Here is a 25000-nt window from a genome sequence, read left to right on the forward strand (position 1 = left end):
CCTGTCGTTCTCCTACTCCCATTCCAGGCCATGGGCATGGAACTGCAGTCCAAGAGGGCTCTGCTTAATGAGGCAGAGCAGAATTTGCAAAAAACAAAGACGTGCTCCAGCACCCTTGCCAGCCGCTTTCAGGAGCACTGCCCCGACCTCGAACGTCAGGAAGCTGAGCTCCACAAGCTCAACCAGCGCTTCAACAACCTCAGCAAGCAAATTGACCACAGGTGAGGGTCCAGGACAGGCTGTTGGCTGAGCACTGGAGATACAGGTTAGGAGAGGGAGTCCCTCGTCTCCTAGCACATGGGTTTTTACAACAGAACACAACTGATAGGAATGGAATCAAGTCTGGAGGAATTGCAGTATGGTCCCTAGGGATACAGGGATGGGTGAACAACATGGGTGCATCTAGAGCTGATGGGAGTTTGGCATTACAGGTCTAGGGAAGGAGGCATGGATGGTTCTTCAGCATGTGTAGGCTGAGCAGATCTGGGTGGCCTTTGGTGCTAAGTGCTCTCGTAGTGGAGACTGGAGTTGTTACAAGACTGGCCATTTTATCCACAAGGGCTGAAGAAAGGATGAATGAATTCCCCTCCAGCACAGCCTCTCCCTCCTGCCTCTGACTAGGTTTCCTCCCTTCACTGGCCTTCATTTCCCTTCCACATCAAGATCAAGCCCCTTCAGGGCTTTGCACGCATTTGTCCTTACCCACCTCCTACTTCCTTTACCTACACTCCACCCGCACTCCTTTTCTTTCACCCACTCTCCACTACCCATCCACCTTCACGCTGTGCCAGATGCCTGACATAACCTCCAAGCACTTGCTTGCCACATACTCCACCACCCAATTCTTAATACCCAACTAGGCAATGACACGGTCTGTTCTGGCCCCACCCCATTGCTTGCTTTGACTTAGTCAGATCTGTGCTGTATTGCATGCACATCTTTGGATTCTAAGTTTCTCAGGACACAGACCTTTTTTGGACAGGCACATTGTATGCCACCATGCCTATCGATAGTTATATTCCAATGTCACTGTGGATTCCACCGCATCCTCAGAGCTAATCATTGTCAAACCACACTAACTGTTGGTGCTTGCGGTCCCTGATAGACTGGTGAGAGATGGGCACTGTATGGAGTGCTTTGTTATATACAGCACAGCTGAATTTCACAACCCTCCTCCCTGACCTAGGATGCACCATTGCTTAGAACTGCAAGTGGAGGAAGGAGTATAAAACCACAGCATGTTTTAACATGACCTGAAGAAAAGACCTCCTAGGAAATACTACGTAGGAACCTGCAGAAGATGACTCCTCCTGGGGGAAAACTCAGGCCCCAAATTTGTCTCTGAGAGGGTGGGGCCAGAGACATTTGCAGAAACTGCACTAGCTTGGGAAGTATTACATCTCATATCCCCCTTGCAGATCTCAGACCCTGCAGAAAGCAAAGTCATCCTATTCCACCTATCGCTCCGGCTACAATGAAGTCAACCAGTTCCTTTGTAACATTCCGAACTATGAGCCACAGGAGACGGACAACATTCAACAAGTGGAAACGAAGCTGAAGAACCAAATGGTAATTCCTTCTCCTCTGAGCCATATGCTGCAGGGAGCCTCTCAACATCTTCCCCACACTTCACATTCACAGTCACCAACGCTGATCAGGACTGTTGCACGGAGAGATGCAAGCAGTGGCTACAACAGGGGTTAAGGATACAGTGGGGGTTAATAAGTCCTTATTCGTTTGACGAAGAGTTCCTGCTTAGCTAATGCAGAGGTAGGGCTCTGGAAATGCACCTCAATCTGAAATCTAGTGCTGTCCCTAATACAAAATTATTCAGTGCTACTTCACTTTGCCCATGACTAGTACCCTGGGGGGCACATGTCCCAGTGGGGGGAGAACCCGCCAATGAGCCAGAAAATAGGTGAGGGGCAGCTGCACCCATTCAAATCACGTTCAGAGAACTGAGGAAACAAAGGAAAGAATTCAGACCATCTCCTAGGTGTAGCTTTAACTGGAGCCCTCTAAAATGCCATACTGCTTGGTCCTTGCTTTTCCTGTGCTGTTTGTCCATTTATAGACGCTGCTGGGTGATATTGCACGAAAGGAGCAGGAGGTACAGAAAGTCTCTGCTGATGCCCAGCGGTACCAGCAGGCAGTGAAGGTAAGAAGTGTGATTCTGTCACTAGAGGTGTTCTCAATAGACTCAGAGACTTAAAGGTCAGAAGGGACCATCATGATCATCTAGTCTGACCTCCTGCACATTGCAGGCCGCAGAACCTCCCCCACCCACTCATGAAATAGACCCCTAGCCTCTGGCTGAGTTACTGAAGTCCTCAAATCATGGTTTTAAGACTTCAATGTTACTGAGAATCCACCATTTACACTGGTTTAAACCTGCAAGTGACCCATGCCCTATGCAGCAGAGGAAGGTGAACCTCCCACCAGGGTCTCTGCCAGCCTGACCTGGGGGGAAATTCCTTCCTGATCCCAAATAGGAGATAGGATAGCAATGGCTGCCAAAAGCAAACCACTGCGGCCTAGTGACGGAGCAAAAGGACGGGGGAGGTAAGGACAGCTTAGTTCCAATCCCTGTGGCCTCCCTCTGTGGCCTTTGTCCCATCAGTTAACATGTCTGTCTCAGTTTCCCCATATGTAAAGGGGTCAATTCTCCCGTCTTGAAGACAAGTGGCTTTAAAGCACTTCATATGAAAGTCACAATACAACCACGAAGGTGCATTAGCAGGATAGACACGACAGGCAATGCCTGAACTGGAACTCCCAATGAGATAGAAAGGTCTCACTGATGTTGCTGTAGATCCCATCATTCTAAATTAGCAACTTAACAGAAGACCAAGGGTTGGTGTAAGGACAGGTGAAAGTTTGGATCCATGCACAAGCGAAGGGGCGCATAGGTCAGGAGGCCTGCATCCTCACCTCTCTAACGTCACCACTCTCCTGCAGGACTATGAACTGGAAGCGGAGAAGTTACGATCCATTCTCGACATGGAAAATGGACGGAATGGCTACATGAACAAGAGACCCAGACTCCAGTCTCCAGCTGCCAAAGTGAAAGAAGAGGTAAAGCCGTGATGGGGTCGAGAGAGGCGAAGGCCGGGTTATGGCTTCAAGGAGCCATCAGTGATTGTACGGACGATGATTTTCGCTTCTGTGACCTCAGCCTCATTCGGGGTTGGGAATTCTTCAGCACCATTAGTGGATCAATTATCTAGCATCCCAAAGGTTTTTGGGAAGGGTGAGAAAAAAGTACCTGAGCTTGCACTTTGTTCCTATGAAATCTCGCCCTAACAAGACTTTCAGCAGGAAGGACAGGTTTTAGGGGCTAAAATTCTGTGTGTAAGCTACAGATACTACACAAAGACCATGCAGTTTTCAAGCTACTTTATACCCCACTGTTTGGCTATCTTAGCTCATCCTTCATCGTATATTGCACCATGCAGCTGAAGTTGCCCACATGAGTCCCCGGTTGTCCTACCTGTTACACGCGTTTGGTAGAGCAGGTTGGAGGAAGGGAAGCTATTGTTCTTTGAGTGACGGCCCCTCTTGGTACTCCATACATGGGATACGCAATGGCTGTCTGCTGGCCTGCACAGGTGCTGTAGCTCTCCTCATGCTCCCAACCCAGGACAAAGGGCGGTGCGGGCTGATTATGCCCAGGTCCCAGGATTCAAAAACTGTTTCCTGTCCTCGTTCCTCTTCTGTGAGTGACAAACATCAACACTGCCTCTACTGCCTAGCTGAGGCTCATATTTCTGACAAGTGCAGCATCTGCTTCTCTCTTCTCCCCAGAACTCATGAGGATCGGGAGCAGACTCAGAAAACACCTCCTGGAGAAGGCAATGAAGCCCCAAACAGATGTGGGCCAGAGACTCCCCTCCCTCACTCCCCTCAGCATGCAGTGCCTCTCTGAGCACAAGCTTGGGAACAGAGGCTAAGTCTGATAAGCCTAAAGAAAAGGCTTCACAGGAAAGTAAGGGGCGCTTTCATAGATAGACATAGAAGACTTGTCCTTAATAAGCCAGTCCCAAAAAGAAGGGATCCCTCCCTGACCCTATCAGAGTCAAGAGAGCCAATGTGCACAGGTACTAAGGTCTTAGGTCCAACTAAATCTTCCTGACAAGGAGGCGGCGGCACGTAAGGGTATGGATCCAATGGTTCCAGCACTTGCTCCGGTGGTGAAGATGAGGTATAGATAGCTCCTGGTGCTTCCATCCACTTCAGGAACTCAGACAGTACTGATAGCAATCTGGCCCCAAAAGGAGCCAAAGGGTGACCAGAGAGGCTCCGGCCCCACCAGCTCCAGGAATGGACTCTCCTCATACTCCAGGATGGTTGGAGATGTCTTCCAGGGAGATGTACATCTTTGCTCTCCCCCATCCAAGTTCCCTGCTCCTATTGGGTCCATCTATATTCCAGGACATTGTTTGCAGCCCTCAACATGAAAGATGCATATTTTCATAAAGATATCCAGCCTTCAGGTGGAGGTTCTTCAGGTTCCTCTTCAACCAAGACCATTACCAATCCAGAGTCCTCCCCTTCAGTCTGGTCACAACACCCAGCGTGTTTACAAAGATTTTTCCAGTTGTGGCTGCTGGAGAATCATAGAATATCAGGGTTGGAAGGGACCTCAGGAGGTCATCTAGTCCAACCCCCTGCTCAAAGCAGTACCAATCCCCAACTATTTTTTTTGCCCCAGATCCCTAAATGGCCCCCTCAAGGACTGAACTCACAACCCTGGATTTAGCAGGCCAATGCTCAAACCACTGAGCTATTGCCCCCCTCCCCCCCCATCTTCTCTTGGATGAGAAGAGAAGGATTATAGTCTTTCCATATTTGATGACTGGCTTCTCAGAAGCAACTCCTAAAGGAGGTCCACAAGGCAACCTGTGTTCTGCTCAGCCTTTTATCGTCCCTAGATGTCTGTGGCAATCACAAAAAAAAAAAAAATCTATGTTGACCCCCATGAGGAGCATAGACATCATAGGGGCAACACGTTAGACTAAACTACAGCAAGAGCGTAACTACCTCTCAAAAGATTTGAGCACTTTCATAACCAGGTCGCTCTCAGACCCAGGATGTCACTCAGAACTTGCCTTTCCCTCATTTGCCATATGGCTTTCATGCACACGTGACGCCATTCAACAAGCTACATCTAGAATGCCTACAGGCCTTACTTCTCTCAGTGTACCCACCAGAGAACGGCATCATAAATGACAAGGTCACAGTTCTGCCCAAGAATTAGGGCTGTCTTGTCTGATGGACAAAACCGGAAAAGGTTCAGGTAGGTACCCCTTTCCTCACATCAACATCCAAGGCAACCACCATTACCAATGCCTCCCTCTTGGGTTGTGGGGTGCACATGGACCATCCCATGGCACAAGGCATCTGGACCCCCCGAGAGTCCAGAATATACATAACTTACTAGAACTCTCAATGGTTTGTTGGGCCTGTAATGCCTTCCTCCCACTCACCCAATCCAAATGTCAGACCATAGGACAACAGTATTTTCTATAAACAAGCAAGAGGGAACGAGATCTCTCTCTTTGTGCATAGAAGCAATCACCCTCTAGAATTAATGCATCAAACATCACATAACCCTATCAGCAGCTTCATCATACTTACCCAGGGTGCAAAATTCCCTAGCGGACTGTCTGAGAAGACACTTTTCTGCAAACCACTAATGGGAGATTCACTATTTGGTTCTCAGCGATGTCTTCGCTCAATGGGGAATGCCAGCTTGGGACCTTTTGGAAGCTTCCTCAGTACTGCTCCAGAGCAGTCCTGCGCAAAGACTCATTGGGAGATGTCCTCCTGATGTCAAGGAAGGGTTGCTTGGGGTATGCTTTCCCTCAAATTCCTTTGATACCATAGGTTTTACAGAAGATCTACCGAGATAGAGCTTGAGTCATCCTGATTGCGCCCAACTGGCTAAGACAGTTCTGGTTCATGGATCTGTTGAAGCTCTCAGTGCGACCTCCCAGGAACATCCCCACATTGCCAGATTTTCTAATGCAACACAGGGGTAAATTCGCACACCCAAAGCAGGAGTCGCTGCATCTGAGTATCTACTTACCCTTAAGTCTTCAGGTATTGCATCTGGTTCCCTGCAGGTGCATTTAGCAGCAGTCAGGGCTTTCCATCCTCCAATGGATAACAATACGATCTTCACACCCACATCACAACTAGATTTCTGAAGGGGATTTTCAGATCCTTTCCACCGTGAAGTTTGCATCTCCCTGGGACCTCAATTTTGTTCTATCATCTCTCACTGAGACTCCCTTTGAGCCACTGTCCACATGCTCTGTGACCCATCTGTCCATGACGGTGACATTTCTGATAGCTATAATATCAGCCAGAAGAGTCTGCGAACTGAGAGAGCTTATGGTGGCCCCACCATATACTACCTTCTACAAAGGAAAGGTCTCTCTATGCCCCCACCCCAGATTCATACCCAAGGTAGTTTATGAGTCAGGTCATCCACTTATCTGTATTCTTTTCCTAAATCACATGCCTCTGAAGAGAAGATTGCATGCTCTGGATCTTCGGAGGGCTTTAGCCTTTTATCTGCAAAGAACAAAGGAGGTTAGAAAGATATCTAAACTATATTTGTTTCCATAGCAAAGTGATCAAGAAGTCAACCTATATTGGGCAGAGACTTACAACCTGAGATCTATTTTGAATTATCCTTTGTTACCAACTGGCTGGTATTCCCCTTCCGTCTCCTCTCCCCCGAAGGGGTAAAGGCTCATTCCACCAGGGGACAAGCTACATCAGCTGCATCTCTGAGAGACATACTCATACTAGAGATATGGCAGCCATTTGGAGCTCTTTGCATACGTTTGTGAGACACTATGCCCTGGAACAGTCCTTGGCTGCAGATATGGCTATGGGGACAGCAGTACTACAGTCAGCTATCATTTCTGCATCCTCACACCCACCACCTGTTTGTCTACTGCTAGTTAATCTCCCATGTGTAGAATACACAAAGGGACCATCACGCATAGAAGAAATAGCGCTTACTTACCTGTAACTGGAGGTTCTTTTGAGATGCGTGATCCTAATCTGTATTCCACTACCCACCCACCCGCAAATTCATTACTCTGTCGTAAGAATAGGAAACTGGAGAGGTGACAGCCCACACTGGACATTATGCCCTCAGTTGGGAGCACAAGGAGAGCTACGGAGCATATGCAGGCTAACGGACATTGCTTCCAAGAAATTCTACACTCAGACCCATCGTGCGCATGCGTACCCCACGTATGGAATACACATCTCAAAGAACTTTCAGTTACAGGTAAGTAACCTCCATTTCTGTGCATGGAACCTATAGAACAGAATCCACAACACAGTAAGATCACAGTAGAGGGAAGGTTTGGAGAAAATACCCAGTTGCCCTGCCATGCCTTCCCTACCTATGCTGCATGTCGCCATTTGTTTTGTTTCTATTCAGAAATTCTTGATTAACAGCTCTAGTTCCACTTCCTTCTCTGAATGCCTTTCTGTTTCACAGGAAGCAATTCTGGCTGCTAAATTCACTGAAGTTAATGCTGTCAATAAACAGAGGCTGCAGAACCTGGAATTTGCCCAGAATCTCCTGAGGCAGGTAACTGATAAATAGCAGGAATTGATTTAGCTAGAGATGAAGCTAGGAGCTTGACCTTCCAAAATATGCACGGTGCCTCCTCTTAAAATCACAGCTGCTGGCTGACTTAGGATGGTCACATCTTCTGCACCACAGTGAAGGATTTTGGAGGTTTATGCATACATTAAAGTAGATTAACTTTATGCTAAGCAATTTTATTCTACAAGAATATTTCATAAAGCAGAATTGTACATAGTTGTACACCACCTAGAAATAGTTCTAGCTAATGTGTCACATCCTGGAAATCACCACCCAGAAGGAACCTAATTTGAGCCCACCCATCAAGAACAATCTAGCCCACCCAATGACTTCATCACACTCCCGATTTGGTGTGAGGGACTGTTATGTAAGTCTTAAGATGCACTAGTTGAATGGTTTTCAACTTTTTTCATATGAGCGGCACCTACAGATCCCCTTCCCACATATACTACTCCATGGAAGATGTGTCTGGCTGAGAAGGAAGGGGTGGTCATGACCCCATGGTTAAGAACCCATGCACTAGTTCAACGGAGGGACATGTACTTGCTAATATGCAATATTCAATCATTTCCAATGGACCTCTCCATTAGTTTGAAGTTATCCCACAGTAGTTTTACCATTATAGATGCTGAAGATAGGTACACCAAATAGTAATTGCTAATGAGAAAGGTTATCCTTACCATGCACTCTTTATTCCAATGACAGCAGCCAGAGGTACAAGTGATGCAGGAGTCTGTCCAGACTAGCAAGTCCGAGAGGCCGCAGGAGGAAGTCTGGAAAATAATGAAAGAACTGGATGACGAGAGTCAGCGTCGACAGCAGCTAGAGGGGGAGATCAAAACCATCCAGAACGACATCCTCCATCTACAGAAACAGAAGCCCCAGGAAACTGTGCTGAAGAAGGAACTGCTGAAGAAAGTGCCTGACCCTCAGCTGGATGAGAGCTGCCACAAAATGCAGCAGAGCCTGGCAGAAGAGCAACGCAAGAACCAGGTGCTACAGGATGAGCTGGAGGCCCTAAATCTGAAACTGCGAGCCCTAGAGCATGAGAGGAGGGAAGGGGGCCAGGAGTATATCGTTAAGGAGGTCCTGCGTATTGAGCAAGACAAGGCACAAGCGGATGAAATCCTGAAATTGAAAGAAGAGCTGGAGGACCTCAAGAGGCAGGAAGGAGCAAGAGAAAATGAGGTCACCCTCCTGCGCCACCAAATCACCGTGCTGTCTGATGAGAAGAACAAAGAGCAGGAGAAGGTTACTGAGAAGGAGGTGGTGAAACTGCAGAATGACCCTCAGCTGGAGGCGGAATTCCGGATGGTGCAGGAGAACAAGGAAAGGGAGAGCACCCTGAGGCAGAAGCAAGAGGAGGAGCTCAGCTACCTGCAGGACAAGATGAAACGGCTAGAGAAGGAGCGGGCCATTGCAGAGGGCAAGATCACAGTCAAGGAGGTGCTAAAGGTGGAGAAAGACCTGGCAACAGAGAGGGAAGTAAACGAGCTCCGACGCCAGTATGAAGACGAGAAGTCCAAGGGCCGTTCCAACGAGAGGGAGAAGGCTGAGCTGCTCAGAAAGATCCAGGTCCTGGAGGAGAAGAACGCTAAGGTGGTTGTCCAAGAAAAAGTACGTGAGATAGTGCGCCCAGATCCCAAGGCTGAAAATGAAGTAGCCAACCTTCGTCTGGAGCTGGTGGAGCAGGAGAGGAGATACCGAGGTGGGGAAGAGCAGCTGAAGAGCTGCCAGAATGAGCTGGCTTACCTGAGGAACAGAAGCGGCCAGGTGGAGGTGAAAGAAATTATGAAGGAGGTCATTAAGTATAAGACTGATCCGGAGACCGAGAAGGAATTGCAGAGACTCCGGGAAGAAATTGTAGACCGGACCCGAGCGATTGAGAGAGCTGATCTGGAGATCTACCAGCTGAAGCAAGAAATTAAGACCTTGAAAGACACCAAACCTCAAGTGCAGATGAAGGAAGTCGTCCAAGAGATACTGCAGTACCGGGAAGACCCCAAGACCAGGGAGGAAGTGGAGTCTCTGAGAGCTCAGCTAGCAGAGGAACAAAAGAAGCACATTGACTTGGAGAGGGAGAGGCTGCTCCAGGAGGAGAAGATCAGACAGAAAGAGGAGGAACTCTCACAAGTGAAAGAGAAAGTGGTCCAGCAGGAAGTGGTGAAGTTTGAGCAAGATCCTGCCTTGAAAGCAGAGATCAACTCCTTCTCTCAGAGCATTGAGAGTGAGCTGAAGCAGATAGACTCCCTGCGGGAAGAGCTGCGCAAGCTGCAACGGAGGAGATCTGAGTTGGAGCGCCAGCTGGAGGAGCTTGAGAAAGAGAGGCATGCCCGCAGAGAGGCCGAACTTGAGGTGCAGAGGCTGAAGGTCAGGCTGAACGAGCTGGAACAGCAGGAGAGGGAGACAACGGAGAGAGTAACCGTGAAACAGAAGGTGATCCTGCAGCAAGACCCGCAGCAAGAGAAAGAACACTCTCTCCTCAAGCTGGAGCTGGAGGAAGAGAAGCACCGAAGGCAAGTCCTGCAGGCTGAGCTGGAAGCCCTGAGGAAGAAGCTCCTCACGTTGGAGAAGATGGAGGTCAAGGAGAAAGTAGTCTTTTCAGAGAGAATCCAAGTGGATAAAGGGGACACTGAATATGAGATTCAAAAGCTGAAGAGCAACCTGGAGGAGGAGAGTCGGCGGAAGAGGGAGCTGGATGCAGATGTCAACCGCCTCGAGGCCAAACTATCTGAGGTGGAGTTCAACAATTCCAAATCCTCCAAGGAGCTAGATTTCTTGAGGGAGGAAAACCACAAGCTCCACCTAGAAAAGCAGAATCTTCTGCTGGAAACAAGGAGGCTACAGTCCGAGATTGAGCTCACAGCAACTGAAGCTCGGGATTTACGGAACATGACCCAGATTGACAGTGGGGTGAATCTGGACGCCAGATTCCAGGCCTTGGAGGGAGAGCTGGAAGATCTCAAGAAGTTATCCAGAGAAAAAGATGCAGAGATTGAGCAACTTCAGAACCGCCTCAAGACAGTGGCCATCAAGAGAGAACAGAGAGAGAACCACTTGCGGCGCTCCATTGTGGTCATAGACCCCGACACCGGCAAGGAGATGTCGCCAGAGGAAGCTCACAAACTTGGCCTCATCGAATGGAGCTTGTTTGTCAAGCTGAAGAGCCAGGAATGCGACTGGGAAGAGATCTCAATAAAGGGGCCTACTGGGGAGTCCTCCGTGATCCTCGACAGGAAGTCTGGCCAAGAATTCTCCATTGAGGATGCCTTAAAGAGCGGAAAGTTAACCATGGCTCAGTACGATCGTTACCTGAACAAGGAGATGTCCATCCAGGAGCTGGCGGTACTGGTGTCTGGAAAGAAGTAGTTACAATGTTCCCTCCACTCTACATTGAAACTTTTCTTACAGCAGCTTGCTCAGAGCTGCACCACTTGTTACAATTCCAGATTGCTGCAAATCCTTTATGTCTTCCGAAATGCTATAGCCTTTGCACAGTCCAACATGAGGCTGCCATGAAGTCATGCTGCTTGCTGCATCCATTGCATAAGAGCACTGCCATGCCAGAGGTGGAAAATGCATTTGTCAAAATTACATTAACCTTTCTTCCCCACTACAACCTTACCTAGGTACTCAGGTACTCACGCCAACAGAAAATGAACAAAATCATCTTCTGAAGTTGTTTATTAACATGTGCTCTCAAATTTAGCAACTGAAAAGAGGCTGCACATTCCTTTTTTGTTTTTGTCAAGTATGCGCTTCTCTCTAGAGGATACGGCAAAGCTGTATAAAGAGCCACTGGAAAGAGACAAAAGGTCAAGAAGACCCAGATCAGCAAAGGGAGCCTCATAAGCCACCCACTTGTATGAAAATCTAGAGAGACATTTTCATTATATACAGTTGAATGAATGATGGTATCTTCATCTGAGAAAGGCAGCTAAGTGCACAAAAAATGAAATTTACATTTTCCTTCATAGTCATGATACTCACATCTAATCAAAGCTGATTCAGACATACTTCTATCACCTCAGTGCCTCTAATGCCAAAGGAGAGGGGGAACAAAAAGAATTGTAATTTGATACAGTAATTCCTAGATTAAAAGGAGGTATTTTCATATGACATCACCAGAAATATGTAAAGAGATGTCAATATTATGTAGTAAAACATGCTACTGTAACCTAATGCAGAGGTGCCTTCTGAAGTCATGCTTATCTCATGGTTAAAAGCCACTCATACTGATATTTTACTGACTAAAGTTACGTTCAGCTATATGTATCATTTATTTGTGTAAGAGAATGGGAAATATGGGGAAATTCTATTTATAGTACAAAATAAAAATGCGGTGGTTTAAATCAGTTTATTTTTCCTTTTTAAATTGATGCCTGCCTTTTGATCTAATGCCTTAAAGGAAAGGAACCCAAATTTCAGAGGCAACCTTTCACCCAACACTTACATTTATTTTTTAATATAAAGAAATGTGCATGTTAACGTTGTACCTATATCTTTGGAAAAAACACAAATTGCTTGTTGGTCAAGTTTACCGGCAAGAAAGGCCTGCAGCTGATCATTAGCATGTTGTCCTGACCCTTGCAGCTACTGGAAAAGGCGAATTACAGGCCGATTTTGCTTTCGGGTTAGAGCTTTGGAATTTCTGCCTTCCCATGCAGCTCTGCTATGAAGAAAGGATACTAAAGAGAGCACCTGTGGGGCTCCATGTTTATTGCATCGTGGATTTCCTGATCCCGTGTGTTCAGTTTACAAATGGAAGAGCTTTTCCTGCAATCTCAGTTTAGGAGCTGAAAGGCAAGCTGAGAGTTTTTCCCACCTCACATATCCTCCTGGGTAGTACAGGTTCTGCAGGCCAAATGCTGCCTTTAGTGATACCCACAGGGATGTGATCTTAATAATGTCCTGAGTGCCACTTGTGCAATCCCATTGCCGTTAAGAAACTTACACAGGTGTAACTGATTGGAACCTGGTACACAGTTCTGCTCACTTTCCTGGAGCTCTGCTGACTCTACTCTGCAGGACTAAGAACACTAAAAATTTATTTTACACCCAACCCTGCTCCCACGGAAGTCAATAAGAGAGTTTTGACAGTGACAGGAGCTAGATTGGGCCTTAGGTCACCGTTATTAAGCTAAAAGGATGGTCCCTCCCAGCAGATGTAACACACACAGGAATAGGTCTGTTGAGTAAGAAGATGTCATTCTACTACAATGGCAATTTAAGAGTTACAGACGTATTTTAAAAGGACTTGGTCATTTACAAAGCATCGGCCAAAATGCATACTAATAATTAGTCACCAATGAGTGGTTAGAGGCAGCAATACAGTCACAAAGATGATCTTCCAGTCAAATTACATTGGAAGTGAAGAGACCGAAAAGAGCATTTTGGAAACTTTGAAACAATTTATTCAGTTCCTCTGTACAAGATCGACAGTTTTCACACCACCCCCATCATTATCCTCGAGACAGTCCCAACACTCACAACAAAAATAAAGTAAATCGCAGCTCTTACACACAACAGAAACTGCCGTACTAAGTAAGTGCTGGTGGGAGGCTCGCCCCCCACCGTAAAGAAAACAGCTAACGTTGCCTAGTCAAGACAGAGATCCCAGATGCTCTGCTCACCAGGGCTTGTGATCTCATTCCGTATTTCTGCCTTGCCACGGCGGTTTAATTCATTCACTCGTTCATTACAGCATGTAAAGAAAAAAAAAATCCCACAGAATTTCCACCGAATAAACATTTCCCTGAGGCAAAGGCTTCGCTAAATTCCTAAAACAAGGGCATTCCGCTCCAGCTGCGACACGCGAATGTGCATCCCAGCAGAAACACCAAAGTGAAAGCAAAGAGAGGGAGTGGAACCAGTACCTTGGGTTGCTCATTAAGGGCTGAGATCCTGCCAGGTGTTTCAATGCCCTTTCAGCTGCCACTGGCTTCAGTGGAAGTTGAAGGGGCTTGGTGCCTTTCAGGATTAGGTCCTAAATGGGAACCATGCGACATCCACTGCTCAGAGTCCATCGATAACTGCTGTACTCTATCTTAGTAATGCAAATTCTGTCTTTGGCTCTTTTGCTACAACTTAGAAATATTTTTTTTTTTGTAAACAAATTTGAATTCTGAGCTGCATTTTTAAAGAAAAATATGAACAGTGAAGTGATCTTGAGAAGTCCTTTATCAGTTCCACTTCCAAACGTGTGTCTTAGGTCTTACTAAAAACAGAGAAAACTAGAGCTACTATTGGCTGGCCTACTTGATTTCAGTATCCTTCCCAAAGCACAGGAAGGAATTCTGCAAGCTTTCACTTGAAATACCAATGACTATGAAGTCCAGATAAATTAGACCTGGTTAAAAGCTGACCTGAAAGAAGGGAGATCACAACACCACCACAAGTCAATGGGGTTTACGATCTGAGAACCGCAGTCTGCCCCCTCAATCTATGCAGGCATATCAAAGGGGACATGCAGACAGACTGAAATCAGCTTACAGGGCTAAAGCTAAAAATATACACTCAGATCCTAGTAGATCCCCATTGCTGCAGCTCTGACAAGTAAATGATTTTAGTGCAGAAGTCATCAAAGGGAGCAATATTCACTGGATTATCAGTGACTTTTGTTAATCTAGATCACCAGAGAGATCATTATTGAAGACCCTAGTAAAGAATGGCTTTAGGGGAGGGTCTGGAACCCACTTGCACAAACTCAGATAAGAACTGGTGCTCTTGCTGGATTTGGTACTGGATTTAAAGTAACCAAGTCACCATTTAAGTTCAGACAGTGCAGCTTTTGATGTGCAACCATAAAAAGCTCTATTAAATAAAAACAGAATACATTTTAAATATAGAGTGATTAAAAAAAGAACTGAGGCGCACACACAAAAAAGGGCCGTAATGGATGTTATTAGTCCATTCTTGCTCCACCATAAAAGGCACTGGAATTATGTCTTCCTATACATGTGACATGCTGAGAAGTGTTCCAATCGATCCAATGCATTCAAAGGTAATGATAAAACTGAGCACAAAAAAAAAAAAAAAAAATCCCTTGAGAGGAAATACAAACGTAGAATCATTTCAGTGTCCGTGAGTGCATCTAGAAATGTCTCTCTAAGAGTCTTCAGTCTCCTCCAGAGGGGAATATCAGGCAATTCATGATAGTCACCATAAAGGAAGTGCTAAGTCCTCCAACTAACTTGAGCACTGCTTTATAGTACAATTGAAAAATTAGAACAGAGTCAATGTCTTCGAAAAGCACTAGCAGTGCTTGAGTTATCCAAGTAAATCCAAAGCAGGAATAAGCACCTTTCATGTACTCTCCTGGGGAACCAAGGAGGTAACTGAACTCAGAGGTACTTGGCAGATTTAGACACAGGTGGGGGGAAAGCCACCAAGGCGCTTGACTTTTTGAAAGAAAGACGCCCCACCAGTGTTGCCCCACAAGTTCTAGCGCTTGCCAGTGAGGACCGGCAGCAGTGAAACAGTGCCGTAAGTGCTTCTCTCACCAGGGTGTGGCGCAAGGTGGCTTGCTTCCTGCAGAGCTCCTCTCTGGATGCCACTGACCGAAAGTGCCAATGAGCTCTTCACTCAACTCAGTTTCTCCAGCTGATGTCAGGAAAAGAAAACAAAGAGCAGGTGGAAAGCAGGCCATCTGCATCCAGTCTTCACGGCTGACTCCTCTTGGTTTGTCCTGGGCTTGCATTAGCTTCCCTTCTTGCAGACGTCACAATTTTCGCTGCTGCACATTGGACCCTTTGCCATGAAGCTGCGACGCATCTGAAAAGAGAATGAAAAAAAAAAAAAAAGGAAGAGGTTTCAGTGTCAGCACTAGGATTCTGTGCACAGCTGGGAGGCACCAAGATACCATTGCATGTAAAAGCTATTGCGTCACCAAGGATTCAGACTAGAAGATACTGGGGAAAGATAGAGATTTTCATGGACATATGGTAACTGGGAGTGGTCTTCACTGTGCTTGTATATTACATGGTCTCTGGAAGCAGTAGACCTCTTCTATGGACTTCCAGCATAAGCATCACCAAGGGCCATAGATGCAGGTAGCTAGGAGGAGGGAGCTATTGGCCAGCTAATCTAGCAAGCTATTCTCTCATCAGTCCAAACTAGCCATGGATAAGGGCACTTGCTAACAAATACATGATTTTACTGATTACCCAGACAACCAGGAAATTGTAGTTACTGAGAGTTCAAATAGGACCCAAAGAAACTCACTGCACCACCAGTAGTAGGGGAGAAGAACAGTAGGAGGAAGTAGATCAAGGAAAAGGGGCATCGCAGAGGAGAAGTGACAAGAGAGCCAGAGAGTTGAAGAAAGCAGAAAGTTTCCAATCGCAATTACACTAGCATCAAACTATAACGCGTGAACTGGTGTATTTGAAATGCATAGCTTGGCAGAAGTGGTATTGGGCATGGGGGACTAACAGTTTACCCTGTACTAGCCACTCCAAGGCAAAGAGGGTTTTGCTGGTTCTAGAGCGGACTCATGACACAGATTCTTTCAAAACAGGAGACAAGTAAAGTTAGAACCACCACTGGGAGAGAAATACATGTGCATTTCCACCAACAAGCAAATTGATGACAGCATGGCAAACACACACTGCATGCCACTTGCTCAGATGGTTTTGGACAGCTGTTAGTTACACATACTTTAATTTAAGATACCATCAATTCCCAGCACTGGCAGAGACATCCCAACACACTGCAGGCTATACAGTTTTCAGATGGCTACATCTGCATTACCCTGAAACACAATCTTAGGTGGTGTTCCTCTCCAACAGAAAGGAGATTTATTTCCATAGTCAGTCATAGTTTATTCCACCACACAGATTCATAGATTTTAAGGCCTGAAGGAACCCTTATGATCATCTAGTCTGACCTCCTGCATAACACAGGTAATAGAATTTTACTGAAAGATTTCTGCATCAAGACCATAACTTCTGGTTGAGCTAGAGTATATATGTTTATTTAAAGACGCCAGGTGATAAAGAATCCATCATATCCCTAGGTAAATTGTTCCAGTGGTTAACTCCTCACAGTTAAAACGTGTGCCCCCTATTGCTAGTCTGAAAGTGTGTAGTTTCAGCTTCTGGCCACTGGATCTCATTAGGCCTTTCTGTTAAAGAGCTATCTATCATCAGAAATCTTCTCCTCATGTAGGTACTTGTAAGACCATGATCAAGTCACCAATTTTCCTCCAATAGAGAGGAGATTTCTGCTTAGCAACACACAGAATACATTTTGTAAGACCTGCTTAATTAAAAAACAATGCTCCCTAGAGGATGTCGTTTTATCATCACAACATAAAGCAAAAGGTTTTTGTCTCCTCCATTATCTACATCACGGATACAGCTTACTGATTTCACCCACCTAGTCGCTGCAGATGGGCCCTGTTCTCTGCTCCTCCATGTCTATTACTCTATTGCGTATTGACTGGAGAGAAACGGTATCTCAGCCAGGACTTGGGTGATGGAGTGGGGAAGAGGATTGATGTGGGTTCTCATGAATGCACAGTGCCCATATCCTTTGCTCAGCAGAGGAACACATTCCTTGACGATAGATCACACAATACTAAGCTATGTTACAAGGCTAGATTAACTAGAGGGTCACCCACCCCCAGTGGCCTTGCCACACCAAAAATAAGTTGCCTCACTCACCCCCATACGTGGCACGTTGCTCAAGCATGAAACACAGCAGCAGAAGTACTGTACTTCAGGACTGAATTGCATTAATAGAGCTACGTGGTGTATTGTCCAAGATTAAGAAAGCAGGAACAGCCATTCATCAGGACTGAGCTGCACTTGCAGTGTTGCCCGGGGAAGTTTGCACAGCACTCTACACTTGGATCTTGATTTTATGAACACCAACTGTATCCCTGTTCCCCCCTGCTCCCAGACCCATAAAATGCTACTGCCTTTATGTGGCTTTGCCATGTGCCACACAAGTCACAGCAGCTATTGTTCTAATTAGAAACTGACAGAGAAGGAAACAAGGAGTCCGGTGGCACCTTAAAGACTAACAGATTTATTTGGGCATAAGCTTCTGTGGATAAAAAACCACTTCCTCAGATGCACATGCATCTGTTAGTCTTTAAGGTGCCACCGGACTCCTCCTCGTTTTTGTGGATACAGACTAATACAGCTACCCCTCCGATACTTGACACCATGCAAGAGAAGGAAAGTCACCTGCTTCTTACAGATCTCCCATGGTCTGTGCTGGTTCTAAAGGTATCCAGCTGGGGTCACAATGAATGTACTCACAAAAAGGTCATGTGACCAACACTAGGTAAGGCGGTGGCTGAAGGAGAGGCAACTAACTAGCATGTTATTATGCATGGGAGCAGTATTTTCTCCTGGAGATAGCTCGACGCCCTTTATCTAGGTAACAGGTGACAATTTTCTATGCAACTAGCACATTTAATCCTAGACAATACTGGCAAGTTATGCAAAACCACATAAACCTCTTAACCCCGGCAGCATGGCCCTTTACCATGCACCAAGAACAGAGCCAAACCACTTGAGACGCTCAGAAATCCCAAAATGCATCTGGGGCAAGGGTTCTGTCTTTCCGGAATGGAAGCTTTCTACCATCTAGTCAGCAAACGCAAAGGATGTTAAGGACCCTAAACCTCATGTGCTGGTGAAATGAAGCATCAGCAGAGACTACACCAGTAAAGACAACATTGAAGGCGGTGGAGCTTTCACCCCAAGATGAGGCATCCATCAAGGCGGAAGATGACTCACAAGGCACAAGACAAACAAGACTATCTGACAAGTTACCTGGCAAACTCTGCGGTAAATGGGTGGACAGGGCAGAGTGTGGGAGTGGTGCTGCATGGTGCGGGCTGGAGTGCAAGCCAGCCAGAAGACCTAGAGAGAAAAACAAAGAAAGGAAGGGGGGGGAAAAAAAAAAAAAAAAGAACAAATGCACATTGAGGACGGAAACAAGCAGAGGAGCTGCAGCAGTTAGAGCCTGTAGCTTCACCTCCAGTACTAGTTCTGCTGAACAATGGAAGACAGGGATGGCTGGGACTTCTGGGGTAGCTATAGGTACATGCCTGAGGGCCTCCAAAACCACTGGCTTAAGACGCAAACGCATGAACTACAAGCACAAAGCAACAACATGAGAGATGGGCTCATATGCAACTGTCTAACAAGGTACAGTCCTGGTGGCCTTGCAATTCTACAGCACAGGCATGAGAAACACACACAGGGGAAAGCACTCACTGTGGCTGAGGCCATGGTGGAAAGTTCCAGGGGCAGGTCCCGTGACAATTGCATCCTTGGATACTCCTGCTTTGGGGGAGGAGTCTGAGCTGAAGGAGATGACGTGAAGAGGGAAGGAATGGATGGGAGAGATAATCCCCAGCGGGGTGGAGCTCAGGGCACCCGGCAGCTTTGGACTGCTGGACTTGTAGGATGGAGACAGTACACTTAAGGGAGGAGAGCTGGTTAGCAGCACAGCTCCACTAGTTCCTTTCTGGGAATGAAACAGCAAAAGTTAGTCAAAATGGAAACACAATGGCACCTCATCAGCCTTCCCATTGGATGAAGAGAGCTCTGACCCCCCTCCCCCATGCCCAAAGCCTCCTCCCCCATACACCTGCCTGCCAGATACCAGAAGACCAGCTCCATAATGCAAACAATCCAATGTCCAGATGTTCTGTTTCTGGGAACAGAACCACCACCACACTGGTCCAGACCAGTGGTCCATCTAGTCTGGAATCCTGTCTGCAGCCGTGAATGGCTCCTTCAGAAGAAGGTGTAACACTTCCATGATGGGTTGTCATGCATGAACATTGCCACATGGGAAGTTTCTTACTAACCCTTGGCTTATGTCCTGAAGGATAAGGGCTCATTTCCAATAAACTTGTATCCTTATCCTACCAGTGTAACTGAAAATATTCTTCAGTCACATGCCTACTTCTACCTCTCTAAGCTCTTGGTCTGAGTAACATGCACGGCATAGAGCTCTACAGCTTGATTAGAAACGGCAAACACACAAATTGTTCAGTCCATTTAAAATGTGCTCCCTTTTAATTGTGTGGTGACCCTCTCTCAGCCCATCCCCTTCTTGTGTTACGAAAAAAGAGTAGATATGAATGGCTGACTTGACAGTCAATTGTTATATGAAGGCATCTAGAATTGATAAGCTTTCTTCTGGGGGTGAAAACCGCGGGGTTCATTGCATTAAACACAAGTAGTAAATATGAGACGTAGCTCCAGGCTTATTTAGTGAGATCCTACAGTGGGTTTATTTTGCACAGTCCCTGAATTTTCAGTATGCCGCAGAATTCTGCACAGAACAGGCTGAACTGGATTCTGGAAGTGGTCAAGGAGAAGCAGGAGGTTGTGGTAGCTGGGTAGGAGACAACTACAGGATTTTAGCCCCTGGGAAGGGGTGGGAGGCAGCTTGAGTTTGTGGAACAAACACATTTCAGTGTCCAGTTATCGATCAGCACTGAAACAAGTGTTAATACTGAAATCTCTAGGGTGGGAGGATTTCAATCAGGTTGAAGTCTGGAAAACTAAATTTGTTCTATTGCAACTTTAGATTAAAATGGATACGGAATTCAATTATAAATGCTGTTATGTTTAAATGCCACTATGGTGCAGGTACCTTGTTTGACTTTTATAAAACTGCTACAGGCAAAAAACAAAATCATGAAAATTAAGACCCTGATCCTGCAAACACTTAAGCAGGGAGGTAAATTTACTCACGAGTAATCCCACTGATTTCAATGAAACTACCTACATGCTTAAAGTTAAGCATGTGCATATGTATTTGCAGTATTAAGGGCTAAAATTGCATTTTTATTAAAAAAATTCTCTTAGACCTACTCTACAAATGTTTTGCCAGTAGAACTATATTTGTATACTGTTAGGGCTTTGCCAGACAAGTGTGGATGCAATTTATATTGGCAATACTATGCTTTTCCTGGCATAGCTTATTCCAGGCCCCCTGAACAAAATAAGCTACATCAGAAAAAGAACGGTTTTACTCGTGTAACTGTCTACACTGGGGACTTTTGCCACCACACCTATGTCAGTCAGGGTGTGAAGGGGTGTGATCCCTGGCCAACAGAGCTGTGCCAGCAGAAATTTGTAGTATAGAACTGGCCTCGGTGGCATAGAATCTTTGATACTTCAAAACAAAGCTTGGCTCCATGTTATTCAGACTTTAAATGCATTAAAAACTCGTGTTTTTTTATATACACACACACCGTCTTTAGAAATAGATACCTAAAGTTAGGCTCCTAAGCTCATATTTAAACACCTATGGGTGGTCTTTTGAAAAGCAACTGGATGATTTATTAGCACCACTCCCATTTGACTTTAAACTGCAAACCCTAGTGGAAGACTTATCGTCTGCTTGAAGCATTACAGCTTTCTTGACTCGTACAAGTTTCATCTATTGGAAAGTGGTGATGTTTGCAAATCTAGCATGCAGAGTTTGTTTATCCATTTTGTGTTGGTTTGTTCTCACAGTAAGAATCTTAATGAAGGCCTGGACTTGCCTTTTTTGGCACAGACAAGCTTCTGTAGTGTGAAACTAATTAGTAAAAAAACTTCTATGTAAAGCCTGAAAATCTAAGAGTTAGGAAGTTAAAGAAGCAAGTATACTTTGACGATTTAAAACTATAAAATAGGAAGAAAGTAAAGAATCAGCAATATGAAAATGAGAAATCTGATTTCTCTCCTATAATGCTGATTTTTTTTTTTTTTTTTAAATCACAATTTTTATCCACCCTGGAAATTTGTCTCGCTGGATTTCAGAGTTTACATCCTATTGAGTTGAATGGGGCTGCGGACACGAACATTTCTTTGAGCTATTGTTTCAGGCTGCCTGCAAATTCAGGCAGCCTGCAAATTCAGGCACTGCACAGATTACACTCAAGTCACAGTTCCGAAGGTTTTCTTCATAACCCATAATGGGCTAAAAACTTTGGTTCTTTTTAAATAAAAATGAAAGCTTGGATTCTGGAGCACCAAATTTGTGGCAAAGGGTGGATTCTGCAGCAAAGCCCACGACCATGGAATCTAAGTACACACTGTCCTGAATCTAAACCGACAGCTTGGGGCAGGACTGTCTTTGTTCAGTGTTTGTACAGCGTCTAGCACAGGGATCTCAAATCACCACGAGGGCCACATGAGGACTAGTACATTGGCCTGAGGGCCAGATCACTGACACCTTTTCATATAAAGATACAAAAGCCTTCCCCGTCCCACCCCACCCCTTCCATGAGGCCCCGCCCCATCCCCACCCCCATTCCAACCCCTTCCCCAAATCCCCGCCATGGCCCCCCCCCCGCCCCTTCTCCACCTCCTCCCCTGAGCGTGCCATGTCCCCGCTCCTCCCCTCTCCCTCCTGGAAAGCGCTAAGCGCCGCCAAACAGCCGTTTGGCAGCGGGAAGCACCTCGAGGTAGGCAGAGGAGCGGGGACGCAGCGTGCTGGGGCGGCCGGTGGGAGAGGGGAGCTTGGCGGCCACAGGAAATAACTCCGGGGGGGGGGGGGGGGGGGGAAAATGAGGAGCTTGGTGGTCTGGAGCAAATAACTCCACAGGCTGCATGCAGCCCATGGGCCGTATGTTTGAGACCCCTGGTCTAGCACAATGGGGTCCATAACAAGGATTCCTAGATGCCACAGTAACACAAATAAATAACTTCAAGAAACAACTGAAATTCTTTTGAAGCTTTCACTTTAAGGCAGATCTTAGCAAGACATTGCTCGACACAATGACATTAGGTTGGGCTGTCCCAGCAACATACTTACCGGCACAGAGGTAGAAGATGTGGTGCTACTAACCACAGCTGGCTTTATGGAGGAGGTTAGTAACTTGGCTACCCCCTGGGTCCCTCCACCAGAATCTCCATTTGGACCACCAGGTGGCGCTACTAGAGTCAGCTTCTGGGAGACTGGGGTTTTTTTGACCATGGAGCTTGGGGAGGACCGGCTGGAAGCCTGCCCTGGGGAGGGAGTCTGTACACCCGACAGCAAGCCCCCCGAGGAGCTCTGGTGTGCAGACACTGCTGATGTGGAGCTGCTGGAAGAAGCCCCATGCTTGGAGAGGGAGCTGGAAATGAAGGGAGATTTGTAGGACTGCCCTGAAGAGCTGGAGCTGGTGGAGTGCTTTCCTGTGTAGTTTAGAGATGCTGTTGAGGAGCCAGGGCTCTTGTGGGAGCTGCTAGAAGCTGGTGTGCTGCCTGCAGATGAGACTGAGGAATGGAAGCCCTGAGCTTTGGTCGATGGCTTGACCGGCTGGAGGAGGGAACGCGGGGGCACAGGGGAGACAGACTTGGGGCTCTGCAGTTTGACAAACGGGGCTGGGGACGTGAAGCTTTTCTGCTGCTGGCTGCTTGAGTGAAAGACTTTCACTTGGGCAACTGGCAAGGGGGTGGACGTCTGGGGCCCGTGACTCGTTCGCTGCAGGCTATGGTGCTTCTGTTTGGACTGGTGCGCATCGGGGAGGATTTTACTGGGGGACACTTGGCAGGGCAGCTCTTTGTAACCAGAACTCTCTGCCTTTTTGTCTTGAGAGGACTGGCCCAAAGCCAGGGCCTGTTCGGCCAGAAAATTGAGAGGTGATTGTAGAGAGCCAGCAGGGGGTGGGGTAGGAGAAGAGCTGGACTTAGGAAAGTTCCGCTTCTCCTCTGAAGTTGCAAGACTCGTGATCTTCTCTGAAGGAGGCTTTGGGGGTCCAGGGAGAGTGAAATCAGGGCTCCCACAGGCTCGGCTGTTAAGCACAGCCAATTCCTTGGACACGGCTTCCAGGGAAGAGGTTGGGTTACGAATTAAGTCCTCATCCAGGGAGTCGTCCATGCTAAAGGCAGCAAGGGTGGTAGCGCTGCTAGATGCTTGGGCAACGCTGAGACACAAGAGCTCTCTGGTCTGGGAGCTGATGCCAATGGCCACTCCCTGTGGCTCAGAAGGCAGAGAAACCGGGCCACTTGAGTGGATCAGTGGAACAGAAACCAGCGTCTTCTTATCTGGCTTACTGGAGGATTCCTGCAAGAAAATTACAAGGAGTGAGACACCCGGCTAGACAGAGTTTACTGGTGAAAATGAATGAAAGTCAGCTTTGCAGGCTGCCTATTCCATTCATTCAGGTGTCAGAAGTTGGAGAAGGCACAGCTCAGGAACTTGCCTTGCCCGCCGATCCCGTGAGCAACAATTGCAGCTGTACAGTGCTGCAGCTGGTTGCTCTTTTTTTCACTTGCACAATATGTTCAAATTACTCACATAGCCCTGCTGCAAACTACCCACGTGAGCACCAACCCAGAGAACAACCACCCCACGCAGACACCAGACAAAGCTAGAAGGGAACTTTTGCCAGAACAGACTTTATTTCCAGTTCCTTTCTGCTCTCAGCTCGGTTGGAAATACCCCATTGAGGAGCCTCTCATGGGGTAAAGAAACTGCCTTTGCCATTACTGCTGGTATCTCTTATTCTAAGTATAGACAGAGGTAACTACTGGCAAGAGATTTGATGACTGCTGGATTTCAGTGGAGACAAGGAATTGAGGAGTCCTGTTAAAATGTAAGACAAGTCTACAGACTTTGGGGGCCTACAGACTCGGGGGAATCTAGATGGATGGTGGAGGCTTTGCCCTGTTTCAGCGAAACAAACATACTCAATTCCTCTCATGCTGAGCACTGCTGAATACTTCACTTCCTCAGAGAAGAGCGTTACAGGGGAAACTTAGTGAGTTTGTATATTTGTGTTCCATGGTGGTTCTAAAGCAAGATCTTTTACACCTGTTCTATTAATGTAGCCTTTGCAGAGCTTGCTACATCTCTGCTTCGTATACAATCATGTTCGTATCCAAATGCCCTGGAACCAGCTGGAGTTTACCTGCACCCCATACATTCTCACAGACAGTATCTGACCTGTGGAGACTAAGAAGCATCTCCCTCTCTGATAGAACAACCTGATATGGGGACAGCTCAGCGCACATCATAAGCAACATTGTCCCTCCCCATCCTAAGACGGGTAAGTACAGTCACTGAGAGGCAGGGAGACAACAAAACTCACTTTCACCTTCACTTTTGGAGGAGCCATAACTTTCTTCTTCGCCCTGTTTGGAGAGAGACAAAAGACATATGAACTTCCCTGGAGAACAATCCAATTAAGGAGTGCACTGGGGGCTGTTAGTGGGAGCGCACCAACTGATCTCCACTGAGATTCACAGGAGGAGAGGCTGCTTCTCAGGTTGCTAAGATTCAAACCACATGAGGTTTGCTATTGCTCTAGAAAGTCCTGACTTCCATCCAGGAACACAAGGAAGGTGGGGGAGGATGCAAAAGTGTTGATGGAGCACTGGTCACTGAAAGCAATTGGCCTGCATGTCCTGAACC

At 46.7% G+C, this 25000-nt stretch overlaps 2 protein-coding genes across 5 annotated transcripts in view; one reads left to right on the forward strand and one right to left on the reverse strand.

Annotated features, from left to right (window-relative positions):
* Positions 1-11005, forward strand: part of PPL (periplakin) — a 53041-nt gene extending 42036 nt beyond the window's left edge. Inside the window, exons 17-22 of the mRNA XM_024214395.1 lie at positions 28-221; positions 1419-1569; positions 2075-2158; positions 2959-3075; positions 7526-7618; positions 8342-11005. Coding sequence (XP_024070163.1) covers positions 28-221; positions 1419-1569; positions 2075-2158; positions 2959-3075; positions 7526-7618; positions 8342-11005 — 3303 coding nt within the window. The remainder of the gene's footprint in view (positions 1-27; positions 222-1418; positions 1570-2074; positions 2159-2958; positions 3076-7525; positions 7619-8341) is intronic.
* Positions 11006-13057: 2052 nt separating this feature from the next.
* The window catches only part of UBN1 (ubinuclein 1), a 35345-nt gene continuing 23402 nt past the window's right edge, over positions 13058-25000 (reverse strand). For 2 of the 4 annotated variants that reach the window (XM_024214325.2, XM_024214301.2), the window contains 5 exons: positions 24678-24720; positions 22418-23650; positions 18871-19123; positions 18424-18513; positions 13058-15409 (listed from right to left, as the gene is read on the reverse strand). In XM_024214325.2, coding sequence (XP_024070093.1) covers positions 15357-15409; positions 18424-18513; positions 18871-19123; positions 22418-23650; positions 24678-24720 — 1672 coding nt within the window. In that variant the 3' untranslated portion in view covers positions 13058-15356. The remainder of the gene's footprint in view (positions 15410-18423; positions 18514-18870; positions 19124-22417; positions 23651-24677; positions 24721-25000) is intronic. The other 2 variants (XM_024214307.2, XM_024214316.2) reach the window with 2 other exon arrangements.

The sequence above is a fragment of the Terrapene carolina genome, unplaced genomic scaffold (assembly GCF_002925995.2).
Source record: "Terrapene carolina triunguis isolate 2854851 unplaced genomic scaffold, T_m_triunguis-2.0 Scaffold93, whole genome shotgun sequence".
Taxonomy (NCBI): domain Eukaryota; kingdom Metazoa; phylum Chordata; order Testudines; family Emydidae; genus Terrapene; species Terrapene triunguis.